General features: G+C 36.3%; 1 protein-coding gene across 9 annotated transcripts in view; it reads right to left on the reverse strand.

Moving 5' to 3' along the window:
• Rbm26 (RNA binding motif protein 26) overlaps nucleotides 1–27,901 on the reverse strand; it is a 71,311-nt gene that overhangs the window by 24,282 nt on the left and 19,128 nt on the right. For 3 of the 9 annotated variants that reach the window (XM_029469339.2, XM_085828836.1, XM_085828835.1), the window contains exons 4-17: nucleotides 24,038–24,126; nucleotides 22,562–22,779; nucleotides 21,676–21,936; nucleotides 20,685–20,924; nucleotides 20,112–20,282; nucleotides 19,618–19,758; nucleotides 14,091–14,202; nucleotides 12,686–12,845; nucleotides 11,106–11,270; nucleotides 10,225–10,356; nucleotides 9,003–9,074; nucleotides 1,816–1,941; nucleotides 1,423–1,497; nucleotides 361–528 (exon numbers count right to left, since the gene is read on the reverse strand). In XM_029469339.2, coding sequence (XP_029325199.1) covers nucleotides 361–528; nucleotides 1,423–1,497; nucleotides 1,816–1,941; nucleotides 9,003–9,074; nucleotides 10,225–10,356; nucleotides 11,106–11,270; nucleotides 12,686–12,845; nucleotides 14,091–14,202; nucleotides 19,618–19,758; nucleotides 20,112–20,282; nucleotides 20,685–20,924; nucleotides 21,676–21,936; nucleotides 22,562–22,779; nucleotides 24,038–24,126 — 2,130 coding nt within the window. The remainder of the gene's footprint in view (nucleotides 1–360; nucleotides 529–1,422; nucleotides 1,498–1,815; nucleotides 1,942–9,002; nucleotides 9,075–10,224; nucleotides 10,357–11,105; nucleotides 11,271–12,685; nucleotides 12,846–14,090; nucleotides 14,203–19,617; nucleotides 19,759–20,111; nucleotides 20,283–20,684; nucleotides 20,925–21,675; nucleotides 21,937–22,561; nucleotides 22,780–24,037; nucleotides 24,127–27,901) is intronic. The other 6 variants (XM_085828837.1, XM_085828838.1, XM_021181437.3 and 3 more) reach the window with 6 other exon arrangements.

Raw genomic sequence — 27,901 nt, forward strand, 5'->3', positions numbered from 1 at the left:
ACCATGTCATTTTGTCCTCAAACTACTTTCCCAAAACTATCCATAATCATTTTCTAATAGCTGACTTCACACCTTAAGACAGTTGTGAATAATCGGATTCTTAACTATATACCCATAAAAAAAATTTTGATATTTTAATTTTAAACTCTCTCTTTTTTAAAGATTTATTTGTATTAATAAATGTATTTTGCCTGCATGTACATCTGTGCGCCATGTGTGTTCAGTGTACTTGGGGGCCAAAAGAAGGCGTCAGATCCTCGTGAACTGGAGTTACAGACAGACGTTAGCTACCTAGTGAGGGAGTTGAACTCATCTTCGATATCCTTAATAAGTAGTCATGTGAATAACAAACCAGAATACCTGAGTCTTTGTTTTTATACTTTTGGGAAGACAGCGTCCAGAAGATGTAGACTTAACCTCATCTTTTAACTTGGTAATATTTTTTGTCAAAATCTCCAAAGTTTTCATTATTTCTGCTTTATCTTCAGACTTCATGGTTTTGTTTTTCTCTAGTTTTGAAATTAGCATCTGGCAAATTTTAAAACAGAAATTTAAGAGACTTAGTCCTACTATTGATAAGAAAACAACTACAGTAAAATAGTTAAGACAAATAAATATTATGTTTACTTTGTATGTTCTCAACAACACTGACAGACTCTTAGCATCTAGAGACAGAACCACAGACCTGGTAGTGCTGACAGCAGCTTAGTTACCGTCAGTTCACTTTAGGAAGAACTTTACTACTCCTGCTCGCTCAGAACATAAGTTCTGGACCAGAAAAGTGGAATGGGAGATCACACAAAATTATGTTCTCCTAGTTACATCAGCTTCAGCTTTTTACATAGAGCACTGTGGTTTAATAAGGTATATTCAAAATAAGAAAAGGCCATATTTCTAATCTTAAAGTAGGTTTTTTAGGCAGTCTTACTCTCTAACCTAAGCTGGGCACAAACAAAGCATTTGACACTTCAGCCTCCCCAAGTACTGAGATTGTGGTTAAGGCACCACTAAACCAACAAACCATCTGTGCTGTAATTAACATTTTCCCCTCAATTTGGACTAGACACATGCCAGATGCAGCTTTTGACTGTTGTTTAACACACGAGTAGAGGGTCCAAATTCGTGAAGTACATATCAACAATGAGAAAATGATTTCATTTCATTATGTACTGACCAATATACTATTATACAGTAACAGAGCTAACTAAACTTAATTCATGATTCTAACCAGTCCCACCTAACTATACCCATCACTTTGTGTCTTCAGCTCCAATGCTAATGAATACATAATATTGATGATACACTTACTAACTGTCACGTTTACCACTATTAATTACAGTAAATGTGCTTCTCACTGGGAATTAAATAGATCAAATTCACTAAAAATAACCACACCGATAATTCTGTCAAATTTAATTTTACCTTTTGTGTTTCAATGTGCTTTTCTAAAATTTCTTGCTTCCTTTTTCTTACATCCTGCTGAAGTTTCAGTGCCTCCTAAAAGAATCAAATCATTTGAGTATAACTAAAGATAGAAAAAACAATACAAGAGAAAAGCAATTTTAACTGAAGCATGGCAATAACAAGGTTTATGTCTGTAAAGCTTAGACCATACATACAAGTTTCAAAGATAAACCAGAGGAAACTTCCCTTCACAAAAAAAGTATAAAAGAATAATTACTGTGACAGAAGGAAGAGCAAACCTTCCAGTTTGACCTTGTGGTAACCACCTTAACAGACACACAAACAGGCATGCACATGCCAAATGGAGAGGAATTCCTATATGAAAATTTACGTTATACTATCTGTGCTTACCTGTTTCTTTTTCTGTGCTTCATTATTATCAACTGCAGGGGTAGAAACTAACAAGGTTTTCTGTGCAGCCTTCAAAGCAGCTGGATTATACACCGTTTTTGTAAGACCAGTAGATGTAGACAACACCTACCAACACAAATTCAATTTCTTAAAAAAAGAGTGTTATCAATCATCTCAATAATTTCTTAATTATTAATAAGAATTACTAATAATTCTTAAGTCTTGCTTTTTAAGAAACTCCAACTTTAAAGCATTTCTGCCTAAAATTAAATGTTGAGCTAAATGTATTATATAGTTATAATAACTAAATCACATATCATGTTTTGAAATGAATGGTATTCATTTCATGAGTGATAAGCCATACAACAAACAAACTCCTAGTGACTTAATACCTATAACAGAAAACAAACAACAAAAAAAGCAAAGCCAAATATGTAAAACGGGAAATCAGAGGGAAAAGACTGTCGTTATTATATTTATGAATAAAGCATAAGAAGAAACCGAATGTCATGCTACAAACATTTTAGTATGATCACTTCATCTGTAGTTCCAAAATCAATGAAGCAGTCATTCTCCATCCCCACAAGCCAGCCTTCCTCCTTGAAGGGATCTCAATCTCAGATGCACTACAAGCTAAAGCACTAACCATTTCTCTTTTCTTTCCAATACGTACAGATTTTTATTCCTTCAGCTATGACATAAAAATACCATTGAATTTGTTAGGTGATATTAACTACTTAATAAAAAAAATAAAACAAAACCAAAAGAACCTGATGTCTTCCTTCCTATCTACACTACAAGGCCCTGGAAACAAAGATCTAGTCTTTCTCTTCTTTGTGGTTTTTGAACCTAAGTCTTTTTAATACAGAATTATGAGATAGGTCAAAGTAAACTTGAGAGGTGGGGTATGCTCAGTGTGCTCAGCTATACAATTGGGGGGGTTCATCTTGAGAGAATCCAAAACACAAACTCAAAGCTCTCTCCTTTTGACTTGTTTTATCACTATACTTTTAGTATCTAAAACAGTACAATCACATGATAGATAATAAATATTTTTACTCTAAAGTAAGCAGATGATTATAGATTGAAGTGAAAAACCCTTTAAAACATAAGGTTTAATAAGAACAACAATAATAAAGTAATAATACAGACAGTGCTGACAGGCTACTTTTTATTTCTGTCACTAAGTTCCATGAGATGACTGGTTCTTAGAAAAGACAGTATCAACAGATTCTTTAAAACCTAAGCAAGTAACCCTGCACCATGATTTTCCAGAGAAAATATTACTGCTTCTAACATCTTAAGAGTTCCTGAGCTAACATATGATACAGAAAGATGGAAGACTGTAAATAACAAATATTATCCTATTTTTTAGCTACTAACGTGTTAACATCTGATATAAAAGCAGAAATCTGAAGACGACTTTCAGGTCTTTCATTGTAAAAATCACAAGATCAAGAAAGGGGGGGGGGGACCTATTACTCTTAATACTCCCTCTCTGTCTCAGACTCTGAAAGACATAAAGCAAGCTATCATTACTCTAGCTTCACAGAGCACAACTTATATTTAAAAAGTAAAGGAAAATAATATTCGGGCTGGAGAGATGGCTTGCAGTTAAGAGCACTGACTGCTCTTCCAAAGGTCCTGAGTTCAAATCCTAGCAACCACATGGTGGCTCACGACCATGCGTAATTAGATCTGACGCCATCTTCTGGTGTGTCTGAAGTCAGCTACAGTGTACTTACATATAATAATAAATAAATCTTTAAAAAGAAGAAAATAATATTCTACATGTATCAAAAGTTCACAGGTAATTTTCTTCAAAATAAAACCTGCCAAATATTACTAATAAACATGAAAAACTAACTAAGAAATATTTGATTTTATTAGAAATCAAAATACAGAAATCTGTATAGTCTAACTTCAGTAATTCTTCTGGAATAAGTCTGGAAATTTTCTTCAATGCTACGTTACTACGTCACAATTGCTAAACTATATTCAGAGAGGTTGTAACATGAGAAACACAAGGCAGCCTACTTTTAAGTGTGAGTATACTGTTTCTACATGAGGATTCCCTAACAAGTTAAAATCTATCTACAGAATAACTTGGGATTTTGAGTATCACAATGCTATTTTCCAGCAACAAATACACATTATAGTAGAATTATTTGTTTAACCTAGCATTTTTCCCACTTTAGTCAATAAGGAACACACAAACCTTTTCAAACCATCTTAGCATTTGTGATGAGACCAGAACAGTTCCCTGTTTCTACAAGCTGTCTCATAACCATATCCATATCCCTAGCCAGTGATTTCCAAGATATATGATAAAAATATTCCACGAAGCCTCAATCAATCTCAAGGACTCCTAGGTAAAATGAAGCAACTGAGAACAACAGTAAAGTACTTACAACTGCACTTCCTTCCAACAGTGGTGAAACGCAGCCCTATTTCAAAGGTGCCAAGATGTAAAAGTAAAATGTGCTTGGAAATAATAACTGTAGGATTACAAAGACTGCGTTTGATCTGAATCTGCTTGATTCTAGATTTAACTACTACATAGTAAAGAATCCCCCACACACACACTGTCCAAGACTGAAAATGTACCCAGGCGTGCTGGGGTGTGCCTGCCACTGTAGTACTTGAGAGCTGGCAGCAATAGGATCGGTACATTAAACACCAGCCTTAGCTACATATTAAATTGAAGTGCATGGTCAAGGCCCTGGATTTGACCTCTACCACTGTCAATAAATAAATAAATAAATTAACAAATATATTCGAAGTGAAAACAGCAGAGGAATCCAGCATATCCAACACTCAAGGTTAAGTTACAAATCACAAGAACACAAAATATAGACAGAGGTCATTACAAGTAAACACAGCACGTTTATTTTCTAATTGTTTTTATGTGCTGTAATTTCATATGGCAACATATTAGCTTAACTTCTGATGATCTGACTCCACTCACCTATTATCTCAACCGCTTACAATTTTATTTTAAATTCTCTACATATGTAATAATCATGCCATCCACATATAAACAGATTTCTTTCCTTTTTTCTAATCTTTATTAATAGTTTGTTTCATTTTATCACTTTGTTGTATTGGTTAGACCTGGGAGACCCGGGGGGGGGGGGGGGGGGATAAAAAAAAAACTGAAAGAAAGTGACTAAAAGAAGATCTTGTCTCATTCCTGATATTAACAGTGGGGGATATTCATTATATCTCACCATTACATGTGATGTTAGTTCTGGTGGGAGAGGTGGAAACATTCTTCAACAAGGTAGGGAAGTTCCTACTTTGCAAAGTGATAAGTATTTTACCAAATAGTTTTCTAAGAAGATAGTCACGGAAGGTCTCCTTTCCCTTTACAAAGCTAATGTGGTCAGTAAGATATTCCTAATGTTAAATCATCCTGAATTTCTGGACTAAATCTTTTCTGGCCATGATGTAGTATGTATTTTACATACCACTGGAAATTGCTAATATTTCCTTTGGAGTATTTGTGTCTATGTTTATAAGAGGTATTAGCCAGCAATTTTACTGTTTTGTAGTATCTTTGGCTAACTTTTTATAGCAAATATAAACCCAGAAGATGAGTTAAAAGTCCGCTTATGTGCTATGATTTTACTATTATCTCCTATGACAGAGACAAAAGTTAATTTTTCTAAACTGGTAAGAGGTTATGCTCCAAGGATACCTTTTTTTCTTTTGTCCTTTAAATTTATTTTATATGTATTAAGTGTTTTGCCTGCATGTTATATATATGCACCATGTGCATGCCTAGTGCCCAAAGAGGTCAAAAAAGGAACAATGAATCCCCTACATCATCTGACCTTAGAATGGTTTTGAACTACCATGTGGGTTCAGGGAAACAAACCTGTGCCCTCTACCAGAGTCAGCAAGTGCTCTCAAACTGCTGAACCATCTCTCTAGTTCCCACATCTTTATTTCTTATGTAAAATATTACCATCCATAACCATCACTAACTATACCATAAGTATTACTAAGTGTAAAAAAAAAAAGTCCTATATAGGATTACTATGAAGCCATCTAAAGTTTCATTTTTAAAACAACTAGCTCAAACTTAACACGACTTAATATTAGTTCTATTGTAATGATAGATCTCTTAATAAACTAAATATTTATTTTAAATAATAATTAATTAAAGTTCATACGTCTAACAGGTATTTAAAACAGAAAAGAGAAACTCATTTTAAGTATCTAAAAAGTTATGTATAAGAAAATTAATATGATCAATTTCTTTAATGAATTAAATATATGTTCAGTAAATCCAGATGTTAATTTACAATATTGTTTAAGAGCACATAGGTGGTGCTGGAGAGATGGCTCAGCGGGGAGGAGCACTGAGTGCTCTTCTGAAGGTGCTGAGTACAAATCCCAGCAACCACATGGTGGCTCACAACCACCCATATGACGCCACCCTCTCTAGTGAATCTGAAGACAGCTACAGTGTACTTATTTATAATAATAAGTCTTTGGGCCTAAAGGAGCAGGGCTGAGACCGGAGGGAGCAGAGGTCCAATTCCCAACAAGCACATGAAGGCTCACAACTACAGTGTACTCATATACATAAAACAAATAATTAAAAAAAAAAAAAAAAAGAGCGCATAGATATGCATTTTATAACACTGGGCAAATGGAGAACTCTGGAGAGAAGAATAAGATCTAAAGCTTTATTTAGAAAGTATTTTAAAGACTCTTCTCAAGAATATTAAGTACTTTTTAAAAACATCACTTAATAGTAAAATTACCTTTGCCACTGTGTGTGTGTCTGTCTGTCTTGTAAAATGGCTAAATTGACCCAGTATTTGGCACTGCCTCCCATTTTGGTTATGAGAACACTTAAAATCATGATTATTATTTGAGGTTACCATGTTGTACTTTTGTTCTGAAATTATCTTACAACCGTTAGCCATTATCTTCATAACTCCTCACCCTGGGCTCCTGGTAACCATCATTTACTCTGCTCCATGAGGTCAACTTTGTAATCTTCCACATATAAGGAATTAACGACCTTACAGAGAAACATTTTAAACAAATATCAAAGAAAAAGTATTTATAATCTATAATCAATTTTTGCTACAAACCCTAGTTCCCAGAAAGTGTAGCCGATATTTTAAATAAGTCAATTTTTCTTGTAATAAAAAAACAACTCAGGCTGGGTGGTGGTGGCGCACACCTTTGATCCCAGCACTTTGGAGGCAGAGGCAGGCGGATTTCTGAGTTCGAGGCCAGCCTGGTCTACATAGTGAGTTCCAGGGCTACACAGAGAAACCCTGTCTCGAAAACAAACAAACAAACAAACAAACAAACAACAAAAAAAACTCTCAGGTCTTCAAAGGAGCAGTATGTACTAAAATAAATGAATAAATAAATGACCACTAAAAGGGGGTTAGAAAAGCTTCACATATTCTCTCAATCTCTTTATATTGCCAAAACTGTACATCAAAACAAAGTTTAAAGTCAAAAGGCTATTGGCATCTCTATTTTATAGTCAAGCGAGCTTGCTCAACAGCATCTCCAATGGTTAAATAAAAACTGAAGTCTGTGAATCAAATGTAGCTCAATTTTACCAAACAATCCCCCATTTAAAAAAATGTCAAATGCAAATATTATCATTATTAAGAGTTTTGTGTGTGTGTGTGTGTGTGTGTGTGTGTGTATGGATATATGTGATTTAAAAACATTTTAACAAATGAACACCCTATGATAAACTTAGTATGTAAAGCTGGTATGCTAGGCAGCAGGACATTTGATTGACAGGGTAACCGCACTCCGAGAAGCACCACAAAGAAGCCAGAGCTAGCAGAGAGCTAGCAGAGAGGTTAGCATAGATAAAGGGAGACAGAGGACAGACACAAGACAAGACACAGAAAGGTGCTCCTCAAGAGAAAAGAAGTACACTGCACAACAAAAGCGACAGAACAGCAACCATGCTGGAGTGTGGGGGATATGGACTGTGAACTAAACAAAGTAATTGTAGCCAATAAATTCAAATTTTCAAACATTAAAACAGTACTGACAGAATAGCAACAAAACAAAACTTACAGAGGAGAATGACAAGACACCAGCTAAGTAAGGCATCAAAGTGCCAGAGAACTGAAGGCAGTGGAGAAAAAGTGGCAAACTATGAATACATGTACAACAGCGTTAAGGCTCCAAGACTATTCTACTTAAGACAATCACTCCTAGTGGTGAGGTCTAAAAATGAACATTAATTTCTATACGGAAAATGACTCAATTTTGGCACTAATATGTCCAAGAGGAAAGTCTGATACAGAGAGAGTTTTGAATTTTTATCTATGCCAAAGTTTAACAAAATAAATAATAAATCAAACAGTACTCTAAAGAACAAATGATGGCAGGTCAGCTAGATGCTTGATTCACTTTCTACAGGAATTTCCTCCGTAGTCTTCAGTCTAGAGAGAACAGGGACTAGAAACGGGAGAAACACAAATCTTTTGTGTTTTGCTAGTATTCTATGGTTTCATTGTTACCAGGGTAGTCCCAAACACCTAAGCATGAGAACAGCACACATCTATTCAGAAGACCCACAAGCAGCCTCAGCAATCTCCATTCACCCTCTTATTTAAAAAAGGAAGTGTTGTAAAGCCTTATATGAAAACCTCAGCAATAAACTTAAACTGCCAATAATAAAATAATTTATATCATTCTTCCCATTTACAGACTATATAAGTAAGTAGAGCAAAATGAATATTACCATCTACCAGCCTACCAGTAAGTAAGGAGATTCAGAAAGGTTAGGTGCACTACCCAGTTACCATGCAGTTAGTAACAAAGAGCTAGAGATCAGATTAATGCAACAGTCCTGGCTCATGATCCTTTCTATTAGACTACCAAAGTTTTCAGTCTAAAATGCACAATGTCTACAAAGAAAATAAATGTAATTAAAAAAAAAGAAAGAAAGAAAGAATGGAGCACACAGAAATAACAGAAGCAAGTATTAAAATGTTGATGTAAAAAGGTGGAGCTAGGCTAAGATTTTTCTTTTTCAGCAAACAGGTACGAGTAAGGAGCTACCAATACTATTAAGAAGCAGAAGTTTGGAGCTATGAGTAAAAAAAAAAAAACAAAAAAACAAATGAAGATGCCACCTGGAAAACATTTATACAGCCAAGACAAACACATCATGCTATTCTTACCTTTTCAGTTGCTGAAACAGATGGCTTTGATACAAAACCCAACCTGTCCTTCACAGATAACTTAGTTACATTCTAAAAAAATTAAAATGGACATATTCAGTGTTTCCCCAAACATATATTAAGTCTGTTGGGATTTTGAACATTCTGACTCTACTAATATATATTGAATTTGAGCATAGCAATAGTAGCCATCGAAACCTGGGCCTTTAAAAAAAATGGGAGAGGAAGGGGAAGGGAAAGAGAGGATAAGGAGAAATATGTGTGCAAAAACAAAAAGTCTTTTAATATTAACTATAAAACTTACAATGTCAAATCCGTCCTCAAGTAGGTTCCTAAATCCCTTCCTATAATTTTATATTAACAAGTAGAAACTGCACATTTTTAAAGACCTGAATATTTAAAATATAAGCCTGTTTCATAAGCTGAAAATTAAGTATCGTTCATTCCTAAAATAAGTTTATAAGTAAATACATTGTATTAGTGATTATCTAGGTATGATAATTTAAAAATAGCAGTACATCATTTTGCATTCTGAACCTTCATAGAGAATCTCATTACCTTATTCTACGCATTAGGAATTAATGACCTGAAAAGCTAACGTGGCATCATTTAAGTAGGTTACTACACCCTAACCCAATTTTGCACAGCATACCTTGAAACGTCTAGAGAAAAAGGAAAGCTAAATTTTTGAGACTGAGAGTATAGAAACAAGAAACTACCAATCAAGTATGGAAGTGGAAAGAAACAACATATGGAGAAAAGAGTCCCAGTCCATAGAAAGTGATGCGAGGTACTCAGCAGGGCACGTGAGTACTTAAAACAATCTATCATCAGTCAAGCACATGTAACCTGATGGCTTAAGTCTTCCCTTCTCAAAAGTTCTCTGTTCACTCTACTGCATAATTATCAGGAGATACAACTCTAAGTAAAAAGATAACAGAAAAAAATAAAATTTAGTGTACTGAACTTCACGCTCAGGCAAATTTGTTTAAATACATCTCCACAAAGTAAAAAGGGTCTTTCTCACGAGCATTAACTAGGAAAATGAATTTAAGATTAAAAAGACAGTGTGGTGATAAAACTAACTTATAGGTAGAGTCAAAAATAAATATACCATATTTCTGTGTAGAGCATTCAACATTAACTATAATTCTAGTTACCAAGGAAAATTAATTGCTGGAGAAGCTATGTGGCAGAGCTGCTGATCAAAGCTGCTGTTTACCTGGGGAAGTTCTGAAGTAGCACTCTGGGCTTCTGCTGGTTCTGTTGTACCTGACGGCACAGGACCCAGCCGCTCTTTGACTGACTGCTTCACAACAGGTAAAATGGGCTGCTGGACTAAAGGCTGTATTACCTCAAAACAAAAGGGAAAGTTCAAGCAAACTAATTAGCCATGGAACGTGAAGCATAACCAGGATTTTATACTCCTCTATCAATATAAACAAAGTTTAAGCCGGGCAGTGGTGGCGCACGCCTTTAATCCCAGCACACGGGAGGCAGAGGCAGGTGGATTTCTGAGTTCAAGGCCAGCCTGATCTACAGAGTGAGTTCCAGGACAGCCAGGGCTACACAGAGAAACCCTGTCTCGAAAAACCAAAAAAAAAAAAAAAAAAAGTTTAAAATGTAATTTATAATCAAACTCGAGTGTTTCAGTTTTTCAATGTATTAATTTTCTTTGCAAGGAATGAATTGTAAAGTATAAAAAAATTAAATTCATCATTGTTTAACAATCAAAAGCTACACTACTCTAATATCTCTCTCAAAAACAGCTAGTATTTTCTCTAGGGAGAAATGTAGAAGGGAGGGAAGGAAAAATGAATGTCTAAGAGGACTATGTAGTGATAAACTTATGCAATAGGTAGCCACCACTTAATGAGTGATTACTTCTCAGTGACTATTGTTCTAGATACTTTACACATACCATCTTATAATCCCCTAAACTAAGATTAACGTCACAAGCTAATCAAAGACTACTTAAGAGAAGTAGCTTTCTCTAGCCTGTTCTTAACTGGAGCAGAGCCACGTGTCACATGATTCCAAGGCCTGTTTTAATAGGGTAAGGGCCCCAGGAACCACTGGACCTCACACGCACTTCTCTCTCACCTTTGGAGAGACCGTTTGTAACTGCTGAGTAGCTCCTTCTCTGTGCCAGTAAACCTTAATGAAGCGATTATTTAACACTGCTTCTGTGCTTGAGATTGCTTTCTTGGCTTCTTCATAAGTTGCGAATTGGATAAGGGCACCTTCAGGATCACCATTATAGGCAACCTAAGATTTAACATATTGAGAACAGTTTACTGTTAAAGGAATGCATAGCTTTACAGTCAATGTCTTAAGGTCTCAGGTTTAGTCCTTCAAGTAAGATCTTATCATCAAGCTCCTTATACTTTTCTTCTCTGTACACCACGCCATCTTGTCATTCTCACAATGTTTCCAAAGAGCCTAACAAAGTTCTTTGGTTTTGCTTTTTTATTTGTTTTATGGTTTTTGGGTTTTTTTTGTTTTTTGTTTTTTTTGCCTGTTTGCTTATTTGCTTGCTTGTTTAATGAAATAGGGGAAAAGTTTATTCTGGGAACAGATCTTTGTAACCATGGCCTGAAAACACTTATTTAGGTTTCAATGTAAAAGCAGTTTGACGTTTTTTCACTTTTACAGAAAAAAGAAATACAGGTCAAGGCATGTTATCTGTGCCAGCAGTGCTAGTTAAATATTGTGACTTTTTTAAGAAATGGGGTCTAGTGGTAGGTTATGAGATCATTTAGAGGAACTGCCCTTAAAGTTGTGGTAGGTGGTTTTACATCAACTTGACAACAAACTAAAAGTATCTCAGAGAAAGGAACATCAATTAAGAAAATATCTCCATAAAATCTGGCTGTGCGCAAGCCAATAAGGCATTTTCTTAAGTAGTGGTTGACAGAAAAGGGCCTAGCCCTTTGTGAGGGTCCCATGCCTGGGTTGGTGGTCCTAAGTTATATAAGAAATCAGGTTGATGAAGCCATGAGGAGCAAGCCCATAAAGATCACCTCTGCATGGCTTCTGCATCAGCTCCTGCTTCCAGATTCCTGCTCTGCTTGAGTTCCTGTCCTGACTTCCTTTGACAGTGAAACCAAGTCCTCATGAAGTAGTTTTTAGTCCTGTTATTTCATCACAACAATAACCCTAACTAAGACAGAAGTTCTCATGGAGCCCTGAGCTCTAGTGAGAGAAAACTGTTTAGGAGTCAGTCTGACCACTGACTTCATCTCTGACCCACCAGCAGTCTTTAATCAGAAGCCAAACAAACAGCATCACTTCATTGTTAGTATCTCTTTCCCAGTATAAGTTAGCCTTCTTCAGGTATTTCATTGTAGTAACAGATACGATGCTAATGCAATGTCCAACTTCCCAATCTTTTTTTGTTGTTGTTGTTTTGTTTTGTTTGTTTGTTTGTTTGTTTTATTCGAGACAGGGTTTCTCTGTATAGCTCTGGCTGTCCTGGAACTCACTTTGTAGACCAGGATGGCCTCAGAACTCAGAAATCCGCCTGTCTCTGCCTCCCCAAGTGCTGGGACTAAAGGCGTGCGACACCACCGCCCAACTCCAACTTCTCAATCTTAAAATCTGAACAAATTTTCTATTTTTCTATGAACGTTTTCTCAGAGTTCTTTAAATAATTACTGACAATATTATTCCAAAACTCTTACCTGTAAGTTGACCAATGTTCCAAATCGACTAAAATGTTCATTGAGTTTGCTGATATTATTTAATTCTGGAGGAACTTTCCTAAGCTCAAGTTTAGTATTTTCATTTCCAAACTGAACCTTCTTCTGGAAACCTGGGCTGTTTGTCCTGTTAAAATTTGGTCTGTAAACAACAACCAAGTCGATCAATATATTTATAAAACTGATCCCGACTACTACAGAAGAATAGCATTTTACATGTAAAATGGATGTCTTTTAATCAATTTCTCCCCAAAACTACAAGTACTAGTCAATGAAAAAATTTAAAGTTTTCCTTGAAATAACAGTTTCCAAATTAGTAGTGTTGGTATCTTTCATGGAAGCCACCTGAGAAGGTTCACCACATTCCTTTTTATTTCTACACTTTTCATTTTCTGTATTTTCATCAAAAAAGGTACTACTATCTGCATTTAGCAAAAATAAACATACAAATCATGTTCTATTCTGGAAATCAGCTTATTGAAAGGTATTTCATTTTAAAACTTTTGTTAATTTTACTTATTAATATAAAGATGACACCTGAACCTGTTATCAGTTTTGAGATTCTTTTTTGTTTCTGTTTTTTTCGAGACAGGATTTCTCTGTGTAGCTCTAGGTGTCCTAGAACTCACTATGAATATCAGGTTAGCCTTGAACTAAATGATCTACCTGCCTCTGCACCTCTGCCTCCCCAGTACTGGGATTAAAGGTGTGAGCCACCACCACCCAGCCAGAGAAATACATAATACTTTTGGTACATGAAAAATATAATACCTGTGATCCAATAAATTCACCTTTTTCCTCTTCCTTTAAGTCACAAGTTTATTCACAATACCAGATATAGAAACTATAATTTCTAAACTACTCATTGTAGCCCTAACTTCCCTTCATACATGAAAAATGTATAAATGTACTGCCATACCTCTAATATTTTCTCCCTTTCTCCAAAGTTGTTCTTAACCAACTAACTCAAAACCTCTTCAGCCTCTCCACCTGGGAAAAGCCCTTTGCAGTTCCTGACAGGAAAGGCCTACAAGCGAAAGTCTCCCCCCAGACCCTCTCCATCCTTTCCTCCTAAGGCGCAGGGCTCCTAACTACCCAGTAAGCAGCTCCTCTGCAGTAGCACATAACATGCATGAAGGCCGCTCGCTTCTTTTAGAGCTGGAAGTAAGTGGAAAAAGGAAAAGCTGTGTCCCCCATCACATCACTTTTATAAGAACACAGCTTTGTAGTGCCAAAGCAAACTCATACATTTCTAGAAAACAAGCAAGATTGTAAATGAGAACAGTCTATGGGTCTGCATAACTTTTTAAAAGAGATTACGTAGTCTCTAATAGTATAGCAATAATCAATGTACAACAAAATTCTTCAATAGTCCCTGTCAACTTACTTATCAAACCATGTCTTCTTAGTAGAAACTCCAGGTTCCCCAGAGCCAATAGTTCTTTTCCTGGACTCTGAATCCACAACTATCCTCATAGTGCTTTTATTAGGAGGCTTTTCTGTGTCAAAACAAAAGAAAGTATATATTTAATATTTCGTGTTTATCTCAGCTACTTCTTTAAATTCCTATGAAAATATCTAGGTTTTCTATCAAAATAAATGTATCTTATAGGCAAAAGAACCAAATATATAGTCAAATACAGAAGTCCAGGAGAATTTTAGTTTTTTCAGGTACACTTTTTATTTTTAATTTCATTCTTAACTCTAAGATTCAATAAATTTTTTGTGCTAAATTAATATGTGATAATGTAGGCTACTTGTTTAAAGATAAAAAAAAATCTATGCCACTCCCCCAATAAAAATAAGTAAACCTGAGACTATCAAACTACCACTGCAAATTAGCAAATTATAAAAGTAATATATTGCTTAAAATAACAATATATTAACATAATTGAAATACATTTTAAAAGAAATATTCAAGATTGAAATGTAGTGTCCAAGAATTATAAACATTTCCTACTTGATATTTTACACCTATTCTGCTAAAGCAATCTTAGGACAAGCTTGTCTTACTTTTTATTTAACCTGTTGTCTTAACTGGACTTCTACCTCCAGATTTCTCTGGCCACCTATTGAAACATAAAGACATTTTCTAGCTCTCCTGTGACACTGGGACATCCCAGCAACCCTTAATATTACAGATCACAGTACTCCATATTTACAAAGGAAACCTCAGAAAGTTTCTCCTTTCACGACTCCATTTTCTCTCTACATATCCCACAGCTAGTCCCTAAGAGGTATCTACTTTTGATTTACCACATCCATTCATCCATTCATCCTCTGAAAATTGGCAGCTGTCCCCATTACACCTAACTGGCTCATGAGAGAAAATAAGTTATTGAGGAAACTATTTGATACTTAAACCTATGAATATGCAGGGATTTTTATTTGTGTGTATGTATACTAGCCCTGCATGTATGTGTACTATGTATATGGGATCAAATGTGAGCTCCCATGTGGCTGCTGGTCTGGAATCAGGCCTGTCTTCTAAAAGAGCCTTCCATATGTGCTGTTAACACCTCAGTCGCCGGTCCAGTCTACTTCTCCATTCTTAACCGGCCTCTGAGAGACACTCGCTGCTGTCTACTGCTTCCCCTCTTAGATCTCACCAGCTCTGTGTTTTCAGTCACCCATGTGACTCCTCCAGCCAGGTGGCTCCCTCATCCACTCCATAATCCTTATGTCCTCCCTTATCTACTCCCATTCATCGTTCACAGTGCTTCCAGGAGTCTGGGGAACATGGGTATGGGGGTGTTTAAATGAGAAGGAACAAGAAAGGTTATTTGATCCTGTGTTAGTCACCATGCAGGACTCAGTGTGGTTCATTCTATCGTTCTTCATCTCCATTTATTTATGGTTTCAAATAAGAATAGAATAAGTAATTTCTAGTCAACTGTCTTCACGGAGCTCAGACTTTAAATTTAAATATTTCTAATCGGATGACTTACACATATAACAACCAAACTAAAAAAAATTAAACGTATTTTTCTACCAGTCTGTTCTTTTTACAGAAAATGGTATTATCATTTACTAATTACCAACACAGAAACCTGTACTTGATTTGGCCTTTACATTAGTTTCTTCTAAGCACCACGCTTAGTGAATCACAGTCAAGTCTGTTAGATATAAATCTCAGTTCCCAGTGCTGTCATCCTACATCAGCTCTAGACTTACTTTAGAACTCTTCAGATGTCTTCATTGTCCTGTGAACGCCTATACCTCTTCCTTCCTTTTGAGACAAGAAGCTGAGGTGCTGTGTATGCTTTAGCTATCCCCTTTCTCTGGCTGACTGACTTACCCTACACTTCTACAGCACAATAGTGGGAGAAGATGGCACTGGCATTAGTGATGGTCAGCGTGCAAGCTGTGTATGTGGGTAGCAGAGCACTCGCAGTGCTCCAACAGGACTTAGTCTTATTCCTGTTACCCACACTTAGCTCACTGGCTTTTATGAAGACTCTGAGCTTTCTGTTATCCTTTTCCACTTTAACATACTTTTGTTATCTGAAAGCTAAGAACCCGATAAGGTGTTTTCACCCAGCATTTATTGCATCTTATTTCTCATTCAGACTTACTTGAGAAAAGTATTAAAAATAAAGTGCTTCATGATCAACAATTAGCAAATGTATCTAATAGCTACATGTACCACTCCCCACCAATATTGCCCTTTCTATACTGTTTTTCTGAATAAAATTGACAGCACTGAATGTTTAGTTTCCTTAAGCTATTAAACTCTTCTTGCCTATATCCTCCTGTGGGAAAATCTATCCAGTACTCTATCCAGTGCCTGTTCACTGCATAAACAGCCTGGAGCAGGAGCCACTATGATGTACAACTATGGGGTGGAGAGATGGGAGAGAAAGAGAAGCAGAATGGTTTGAGTACTATGAAGAGAGGCAGGCAGAACTGAAGATGCAAGCCTGGGGAACTTGATGTGAGTAGCCTGCAATGTCATCTGAGTCCATGGTGAAGTCTTGACCCATGCTGCCACTGAGGGCCATGTCATGGTCCATGTTGATGGCTTGGGTTTATGTTGATGTCCAAAGGCTGTGCAGAAAGGGCCCCAGCCTTTACCTGTTACAGCACCAAGAAGAAAGGAAAGCAGGCCCTGCACCTCACCTAGGAAGCAGAGTGGAGCTGACACTGATGGCAGGAGCACTGCTGAACTGGGAGAGTTGGCCATGCCATTCATCTGCTGGGCAGTGTCATGGGCAAAGGACAGATGCCCTCCATCTTCTCGCCTACCTTGCCATTGCAGCATGAGAGTGGGAACACATTGGGTCAACAGGAAGAGCAGTGTTCGAGAACTCATCCTGGTGATGTGGATGTGGGAGAGCTGGCAGGATGACCAGTTCAGGTCACCCAGGCCCAGACCCAGGGCTCTTGAGTTGGCCCACTGCAACATCGACCTCACTTATGAACTACTGGAATGCATAAAGAGGCCAGTCCTACATAACCAAACCAGCAGGATCTCCATGTCATAGAGTAACAACAGGATATCTGAGAGGAATCCTCGTGAGGCTCCAGTATTGTAGTATAACAGGAGCTAAGGCTCTCAAATCAGATCAAGTACTCATTGCAATGCACATTTAGAAGTGAAGATGTGTAGACAAAAGAGTGTACTGTGGAATGCAATGCGACTTACTACTACTTCCATGAAGAAATGGGCTTTTTTTTGTTGTTGCTTTTTATTTTTTTATTTTATTTTGGGGGGAGGTTGCAAGGGCAAGGGTAAATATGAAGAGATGGGGAAATGAGTGGGGTTGGGGTGTATGGTGTGAAATTCACACGAAAAAATCAATTAAAAGTTTAAAAAAAAAAAACAAGAATTATGAGGGCAAAAAGGTCATTTATTAGAACTCCATAGTCTAAATGTCGAAAGGGTCTAAAATGCTTCCATTTTATGACTGCCCCATACTAAAATTTAACATATGAAGCCCCATGACAAACTAGCGCCATGGTCAGACTACCAGAAATGTATAGTTACATAATTACACTGTAGCTTTTTATGCATCTGTCATAATCTAGAGTGAGAAATTTGAAGCCTAAAAAGGAGACTGATAAGAACATGTGGGGATGAAAAGGAAGACTGAAAGGAGACCTGGCACTCACCACTGAAGTGGTGCCTAATCTACTGTAGACACTACTCAGCTGACTTGGTGTGGGAAGCCCTCCAGGAATCGTGCTCTTCAGATGCTACTGTAGGAGTTACCAGTAAAAGCAGGGAATACTATTAAGACTTTAAAAAAAAAAAACAATGGGGGTATCTCAGCTGTTAAAAGGGATGCTACTCTTGCTACCAGAGTTCAGCACCCAGTGTCTACATCAGGCAGCTCACAGCCTCCATTAACTCTAGCACCAAAGGAGCTACTATAAAAGCCTCTGGCTGACTGCTCGGCACCTCCACTCACACACTCACACACACACACACACACACACACACACACACACACACACGCAAATACATAACGAAAAATGATTTTTGGGTTTTTTTAATAAGTAAGTGCGAAAGTGACCCAAAGAAAGAAGATGTCTGTAAACTAACCAGTATGGGAGAGAAATTCAGAAAATGAATAAACATTACAAACAGCTATAATCTTAAGGGGCTACTTTTCCATTATAGGCAATGTGTATGTCTCACGTATAGAAGAAAGTACAAAAGAAAGCTTCCTTTCCTGCTACTACTGATGATAATTATTAAATTACCTTAGGGAGAATTTAAAAGTCTACAGAAAAGAATACATATGAAGAGATCCTGTGATACCTCAAAGAGGGTATAAATTTGAATTAAAATGTTCCTCACACCCTGCTACAACATGCTTTTCAAACATATAAGGAAGACATTCAGAATCTGACAGATTCTGATAGATAACAATAACAAAACTTCAAACTCTAAGTAACCCTCGATTCAGCAATGCACAGTGGGCACTGCCATTTAAGTTGGACATTTACAGGCAACTCCAGAGTCCTGATGTTTCAGTCTCTCTAAAGACAGCAAGGGGAAACTCGGGTGCAACATAGTTTCAAATAGCATGATTAAGAATAAAAGACCTATTCTGCCTCCATAATATTTAGTCTAGCAATCTTCCATCTCCTTCCATCAAAATCTGTACCTGTAACTGCTACACTGTTTCAAACTGATGGGAACTCTAGCCAAAGTTTGATACTAGTAAAAAATTTCTGCTGCCCTGGCTCAAATCTAAACTTTAGTTTTTAACATTTTAAAACTATTTAAAAAGTCTGTCTCCCCTAGAATTTAAAAGATGAGTCAATTATAAGCCCCTATTTCATTTTACTTAAAAAAAATATATGTGTCAAATTTTAAGATCTCAAGAGTACAAAAAGTTGCATACACAGCTTGAGGTTTAGATAAGTTCACTATCCAAGACGGGACGGGCTTTAAGAATCTTCTCATCATTACTCTCTCATCAGTGGCTCTCAATCTTCCTAAAGCTGTGTCCCTTTTATACACTTCCCTATGTTGTGATGAACCCTAACCATTTACAATTATTTTCTTGTTACCACTGGAAGGTTTTTTTTACTGTTATGAATTGTAATGTAAATATTTTTAGAGACGGGAATTTGCCAAAGGGGTCATGACCCACAGGTTAATTTCCAATTTTAGGTGAACTAGTAAGATCACAAATAAAACATAAGAAACAAATAAGTTATCTAGGAAATACGTATCAAAGAATTTCATAAGTATGATACTCATGACAAACTAAATAATCAAGTGAGCAAGATCATCATCCGTTATTCTTAATGCTTTCCTCCTTTTTCTGTTTGTTTGTTTGTTTTTTACTTGTTTATTTTGATAGAGATCAACCCAAGGCTTTATGCATGATAAGCAAACATTCTACTTCTAAACTACACCCCATCCTGCTTTCGTGAAAATAAGAAAAGATTGATAATACCTCTGGGTGGTAAATCCATGTCACCTGATGTTAGTCCTATCAAGTTGGGCCTTTGTGCATGGACTCTGTGTCTATACATAGGTCTGGAAGTGTTTGTTATGCTTGGGGCTTCAGGATTGTAGCCATCTGTATCGTATGTATCTGGTAACACAAAAACTGTAATTAAACAACAATTATAAAAAAACACTTGGTGACTTTTAAACATTGATAATAGAAGTAAGCAATGTAACTATTAATAAACAACATACAACTAATGTGTTTTAAACATATAGTTCTATAAAAAACAAAACAAAGCAAAGAAACAAAAAACAAAACCAATCGATGTCTTCTAAAATATCCTTGTAATTGGGTGATTTAGTATTGATTCGTCCATTCACAGCTTTCACTGTGTAATTTTAGTGAGAATTTTTCTCCTGATTTTTAACTCACTAGGTATTTTTTAAAGCTTTGCTCTAAAACTGCATTATGAAATTCAGAGGAGGCCAAAACTGCACCTGCAGTAAAAAGAGAGGGTGGAGCAGGAGGAGGTTGGTGATGAATGCCAGTTGTTACTACAGTAGGGACAGAGCTGGTCGCAGAGTTAGGTGGCGCATCCATGCCAGATGGCTGCAAAGGAGGAAGTGGAGGAGGAGGTCCTGTCAAAACCAAAGAATAAGAAATATCATCTGAAAGCAAACAAACAAAATAAATTATTATACATTCAAACCTGATATTCTTTTATCAAGCTAAAATGTTTTCTACAAAGAACAACCTCTTAACAAGTAAGCTATCTTTTTTATAGTAAATCTTCTTTTCAATCTATTACAAAACAGGTTTGATATAAACTAGGAAGGACTAAAGGTAGGGGACTATTATCAGAATGTATATAATTCACAGGCTCTTACAAAGCACAGTAACTAGTTTACCAAAGGCCGAGTCATACATGAGATTGCAAATGGGTTTCTATCACTTGGTTTCTACCAGGCATGTACAGGCCTACTTTACAAACTGCATAAAAAGATGAGCATGAACAAAAAGACTTTAGGTGAACAAATAATGAATAGTGGGAAACAAATCTATCTTCTGACCTGTGACAGGTGGCAGACTGGGTGGTAATGGACCTGGAGGTGGCACAGGGGGTCTAAGATTCACAGGTGGCGGTGTAAGGATGGGAGGAGGTGGAGGCAGCCCAGGAGGAGGTGGTCCTTCAACAACAGGTGGCTGAGCTGGGAAAGGCAGCATGCCTGGCAGATTCACATCTTCTACAACTACTGGGTCGCTTCCATGATCAAAAGGACACATGTCTCCTCTCATACAGAACCCCTTTTCTGTAAGTAATTATCATTAGAAATAAATGCAAAAGACTCTGAAAATATAAACTATCTCTGAGCTAACAAATGATATCAAAAATAAGATTATATTTAGTATTCGGTAAAATTATAATTTACATTTTATAAGAACTCTCTTCATTCTCAATAATATAAGCTATTATCAACTAATATTCTTAACATACACAAAAAGAAAACTGAAATATGTATACTCAGTAAGTAAAATAACAAAATACATAAAACTTTTGGCAAATTTGCCTCATTATATAATACACCAATAACTTAACTATCTCATTTAATACTAAAAAAACCATACTGCAACTATGATTTCAGTATTAAACATAATCTTTTATAGTAAATCCTTAAAGATCTTTGATTCTCTTTGAAAAAAATCTTACATGGGTCCTAAATATATTTCAATAATCACTGATTTCTAAAGAATGATTTAATCAAAAATATTTAAGTAAGCAGAGTCTTTGAAAAGTAACTTAGATGGTATTGACTCTTTTGGTCCAACAATATTATAAACACAATCTAAACTGTTAATAGCAGTGGAAGATGCTATTATGAAATTCAAAGTAATCTCTCCTTTCCAATATCATAGGTTAAACTCCTTATGAATAATTACACAATCTAAACAAATACTTTAGGATGGAACTTGTACAAAACAAATGTGTAAAATATATACATACAAAATAAATTAGGCAAAATTACAAGAAAAATACATCATAAAAACAGGTATGTGACTTACCATCATAATCTCTACACCGTTTCTTTGGCATTGGTGGCCTTACATAAGAGTTGTGATCCACCTGGTCTTCATGAAATTCAGACCAACTTTCGGTAGTGTTATTACCATGATGAGTCGGGGCAATGACGGTAATGGTGCTGCTCAAAGTAGGTACAGGATAGTGGCCAGATGAAATATTAGATACTGAAGAAACTGCTGTATAATTATTTTCTAATGGATCTGTTCTATCCAGGTCATATTTAGGTTTCACCAGGTCCCTTTCTGCAATAAAATAGAAATAACTTGTAAAAATGTTTCTTAAAAGGAAAAAAAAAAACAGTACAAACTTTGCACAAATATTCTCCTTTTACTTCATAGCTCACTGATCAAAGTGCAGAAAGTAAGTGACTGTGAGGTGGTCGGTCCTCCCTGGGACAATTACAGCACAGCCATGCTCCAAAAGATTCAAGAACATTGGAGGCAGAAAGGTTGTAGGAGTCAAAATTCAGGAGTCGGCTCTGCTACAGTGGATGGTGAGCTAGATTCGTGCACATATAACTTGGTTTATGTAGTGAATTCTAGGACAACCAGAGCAATATATAGTGAGACCATGTCTTGAAAATAAATAAATAAATAATAAAATCTTTAAAACAAAGCATTCACAGAATGCAAGAGGACCATGTCTTTAATCCCAGTACTCAGGCTAAAATGTGAAAATTTCTGGATGGTTGAGGATACCCTGGTGCATAGAGCACTTCTAGGACAACCACTGAGAACCTGTCTCCAAAAGAGAGAAAAAAAGGCATTCTCAAAAATAATAAGAACTATAAAAGGCAATACATCAAGCAGCACAGAAGGTTTCCCGGTAAAGACCTGCAACCACATCACAAGTGAGTGGACCACCAACCCCTGCTCCGCGTCCTGCTTCTGCTCCTCGTTCTGCTCCTATCTCTATCCCTGTCACGAAGCCTCTCTTTACTCCAGCTTCGACTTCGACTCCTGCTGTAACTGCGACTTCTCCCTCGCCTTCTGTTATACCGGTCTCTGTATGAATCTCTTCGAGGAGGGTTTCGATCATAATCTCTTTTTCGAGAACGATCATCTTTTTTCCTCTCATCACGGCTTCTAAAAAAATATATAACATTTATGTGATTAATGCTGAAGTAAATGTAAAAGCTCCAAGTATGTAAGGCATGTTACTATTATAATTAGAACAAAGGCAACTCCAAAACCTGAAACCTCTAAGTTTACTTACTTCTACTTATTCTACAAGCTTTTAAAAAGAAAATCAAACTTCTCTCTTAACTCTTAAGTCTCATGTACAATATCTATACCACCATATATACCTACACATACATTTACACACATCTTATATTACAAACAGTCTATACGCTCACGCACATTTGCATATATCATCTGTATCATACTCGGAACACTCTGAAAGCGTAATGGGAAAAATACTTCACTCACATTAAAGGGAAACTTCAAGTCCCCAACAACAAGAACAACAACTCAAAAAACAAAGGCCTAACATTTGCCTTGTTGTTAACATATGTTTATTATTTTATTGTTGTTATTTGAGACAGAGTCTTACTATATAGCCTAGACTGATCTGCAACTTGCTCTGTAGCCAAGGTTGACCTTTAACCCAGAGACCCACTGCCTCTGCCTCCTGAGTGCTGGGATTTAAGAACGGTTGCCACCATACCCAGCCCTATTTTTATTAGTATTACCATATACTTGTTACTTGTTATCATATACTATGTTTACTTATAAACATGTACATATATTTACTGTGCTCTAACTTACTGGAATTATATTACCCTTTCCTGGTTTCAATAAGGACATTCATCTCTCCCCTCCTCCCCAAACATTCCTTCTAGAGTCATTATTTGAAGTGGTAACACTTTATATCTTTGTATATACTTTGTATATAAACGACATTCTCTATGATACAATAAATGTAGCTTCATAAAAGTTATAAAAAAGAAAAGCTCAAAATAAAATTTCTCACTAAGAGGCACTGCATCTGAAATTAGTAAAAGCAGTAACAATAGCAATTAATATAAAAAGCACTGTTCTTAAACTGTCACTCCCAGCACATAAAGGACCTACTAGCTCTACTTCCCTAGAGCAATCAAAGCAGCGGAGCTGAGTGTTACGATGGAGGGAGTGTAGCTGCAATGGGATCCCAGCACTCGGGAGGCAGAGGCAGCATCTGCCAGAAGTTGTATGCTGCCCAGCTGGCAAAGTCCTGTGTCTCCGCACCCCAACCCCCAAGCCCAAAAGGACAAAGCAAATGTAAATATTACTTGCTCCTTTGGAAAATATAGTCAGTCTAAATAATAAAACTACAATCTTTAAAGATGTTTCAACAAATCACCTATTATCTCTGTATCGGGAGCTTGACTGGGGAGGGCTGTGATTCAACCTTCTGGAAAACTTCTTCTCTCGCTCTTCCTCCTTTGTGAGCTAATATATATATAAAAAAAAAATTGGACAACTTTACCAGCAGTAATTCTCTGTTACATTACTATTTCAGTTAATATTAAGCTTAATTTATAATAGACACAAAATTATCATCACAAATATTCAAGCAAAACTAATTTCTCTGCCAAATACAACCCTGTAGCTGTAACTGGTGAACTTAAACTGAATAATAAAGTCAGAGATCCTTATTTTAAATAATAGTAACAAGAAGATATTTTAAGTTAAATGTCTTTGTTTTTACATATAAAAGCCAATTTTATTCCTTGTTTCAAAAGCCTAATATATATTCACACTGTTTTCTGGATTTGATCTCACATAGATCAGAAAACATACTAGCACTAATCAAGTGATTTAAAAAAGAAAATACACAAAAAAATAATATACAAAATCAAACAGCTCTCTGTCAGCATCGTGTCAGCTACATACTATTTCCTACAGGCCTCTACTCCTGTTTTATAGCTATTGGAAAGCAACTACAAGCATATGCCTTTAGTCATTGTTACACTATCCAAATATGTTCCACAAGACTGATTCCACAGGACATGAATATGTCTTTAGAAATAATTTAGAAGTTCAAGAAATTCCAGATATTGTTAACAGATTCTGTAAATACACCAGGGCTTTGAAGATTGTGTACTTAAAGAACAAAAAAATTCTGATGCAGAAAATCTATAAGTACAAATATCCAAGTTTATGTCAGTCTTCCTTCCCAGCATCTACAAAAACAAAACAAAACACCCACAGATATGAAATAAACACCATATGAATTAATGAAATAGAAACCTATGAAAAGTCTTAACTTGGAGAAATACTTCTTTCAACAATTTGTACAATCCCTCTCCCCATCAATTGTTTTTCTCTTCATACCCACTTCAAATTCTCTTGTCAATCCATAGAAAAAAAAATCTCTCTGCTGCAGTTTTATTTAGGACTTGGACTTCTACCTCAGCTTCCAGGGCTGCTATCATAAACTTTCCATCTCCTGGTGCATCCCCACCCCCTTCCATTTGCCACAATGTATTCTTTCAAGCAAACATGCTGTTAACATTCCATCCTACAAACATACACAGCAGCATATTAGACACACACACACAGAGTGCAACAGTCCATAATACATGCCGAAATAGAAACTTTCAGTACTTCCATGCTGTGTGACATTTTGATAATTCAAAAAGCTCATTACAAAAACCAACTTGTCAAAAACTGTAATAAAGGAGTACTTTAGCAAGAGACAGGATACTTGGCCTTTGTGGTCATCACTATGCACTAGAGCAGGGTCCAGAGTTGACCCAAGAGTTTTTGAGAATTAAAATAGAATTGAAATCTAGATATAGTGACATGCCTATACTTTTAGATATTCCAGAAGCTGACATAGGATGCCACCTCATGTGCTGGTTGACCGCACCCTCATATACACTCTCCTTCCATATGTATGTATATATGTAAATATTTATAAATATTTTTAATAAATACACACATAAATTTAACTGCAAGCAACCTAAACTTCTACCAGTAGGCAAAATTTTAATCATCTTATGTCTCCTCCATATGGGCAAAGTGGTGATCAGTACATTAGTGTCCGCCTTATATTGTATTTACTACACTGTCAGGTATTACAGAGGTTAGACAAGTGTATTTATGATCCTCTCCTGCATATAAAACTGAAGTGGATGGTATGTAAGCATGTGTATAAAAATATATACATACATTCAGATAAAAATAATTTTGATTATTATACATTATACAGTAAGTTGTATTGCTTATATATTCTGAGAACAGACTATGAGGAAGGAGAAAAATCAAGAGTCACATCCACTTCTCCAATAGAACAAGGATCTCCCAACAGTAATGGCACTATCATTTACTAACAACGTGCCATATGCCAAGCAGTATACCAATTTTATATACACATTTCACTTGTTCCTCACTATAACCCTATAACATTTTCCTTTCACAGCTATATAAAACTTTTAAATTAATATTTTCAATATCATGGAGTAGTTACACAGAGAGCAAAAGTTCTAGTAAAGATTGGTATGGAAGTGAAGAGGTGGTTCAGGGGTTAAGAGCATACACTGGTCTTCTAGAGGACCTGAGCCTGGCTCCAGCACCATGTCAGGCAGCTCAGGACCACCTACAACTTCAGGAGATCTGTTCCTGAACACTAGCACTGACATGCAAATTCTCACAGACACACAAGCGTGAATAGCATTAAAAATAATAAAATTTGTAAAAGGATGGGCTAGGTCAGGTGTTAGTGACATACACCTGCATGAGGAGGCAGAGCCAAAAGATTTCTCAGCAAGCCAGAGGTCACCTTAGTCTACACTTCAAGTTCCAATCAAGCTAGAATACATAGTCCTTTTCTAAAGAAAATCAAAACGAAGACTTATTTAAACTAAAACTATCTGAAAAGAAAATGTTATAGTGTAAAAGCCAGCAATTGCCTTCACTGGCACAACTGTCCTCAATCAGCTTGATTTTTAACAAAGAGAAAAATCTAAATTATTAAGGTTATTAAGAAAATATAAATACAGATTATAAAATACAATTAAAAACTTTCAAAGAGTCTTAAGTATGGTCATTTCTACTACACATTGTGAACATCCCTGTGTTGGACTACCTTAAAAATATTGTCTGACTAAACATATAACAGACAGATACAAATAAATTTACTGTCCACAGGCAGCATACAAAACAGTTAAAATGCTAAGCCTCAGAGGGGCCAACTTACAAGATTGGTCCACAGCTACCTTCTGAAAACCTTGGTATCTATAGTGTCCCCATTTCCCAGTAAGAATAGCACACTGAACTGCTTGTGAAAACATTTTGGCTTATGCCAACACTTGCTTATGGGGAGTCTGGAATTCTGTTTTATATTAGGTAGAAGATGTCTGCTCCAAATAAAGACTGGGCACTGCTGCTCTTCCAGAGGTCTTGGGTTCAATTCCCAGCACCTACATGATGGCTCACAACCATCTGTAACTGCACTTGCAGGCAATTTGAGAGTCTCTTTTAGCTTGTGTGCACTAAGCACCCAAATGGTGCATAAACACCCAGGCAAAACACCCATAAACAGAATGAAATAATCTTTATATTTTTAATACAAAAGAAGGGAGCACCAACTGTCAAAAGTCATCAAGGAGAAGCTAAAAACTAGCAGGTGATCTTCCTGATTTGCAGTGGATTAAAATCTACGATGGATTTGCTCCTGTAGGCAAGGCCCAGGAGAATTTCATTTTAGGAAAGATTCCTGCTATTAATAAGCTTTTCCTGTTATTACTAAATACATATAACAATCACTAGGTATTAGCCTAGTGATTCTTTGAGCTCTCTGATGAACAATGAAGATGTACTTTCATGCATGTGATGCTATATAGACAAACAGATGACTTCTTAATTCTTAATGATGATTCTGTAAGAATTCCTAAAATTAAATTAGCAATTATTAAGCTCTTTTATAGTGGGACTGCTATTAAGTTCTCAGTGATAATCAAAACTGCAGTGAGAACTCTGCCAGTCTTCAAGTGTCAGGAGTTAATTGCTCCTGGGATAGTAAGCAGGCATCTGCAACTTAGAGCACATGCCAAGAGGTTATAAAACCATTAACCAAAGGTCATAAAAAGGGGAGTAACGATTTACTAGAGTTACAAGGACAGAAGATAAAATATTAACTGGATTTATCTATGCAAAACTTGACCTTAGTCACAAAAGTTATGGTTTTTGACTACATGATCCTGTGAGATGATAAATGTTT

Source organism: Mus caroli, unplaced genomic scaffold (assembly GCF_978045245.1).
Source record: "Mus caroli unplaced genomic scaffold, Mus_caroli_1 scaffold_12, whole genome shotgun sequence".
Lineage (NCBI taxonomy): Eukaryota > Metazoa > Chordata > Mammalia > Rodentia > Muridae > Mus > Mus caroli.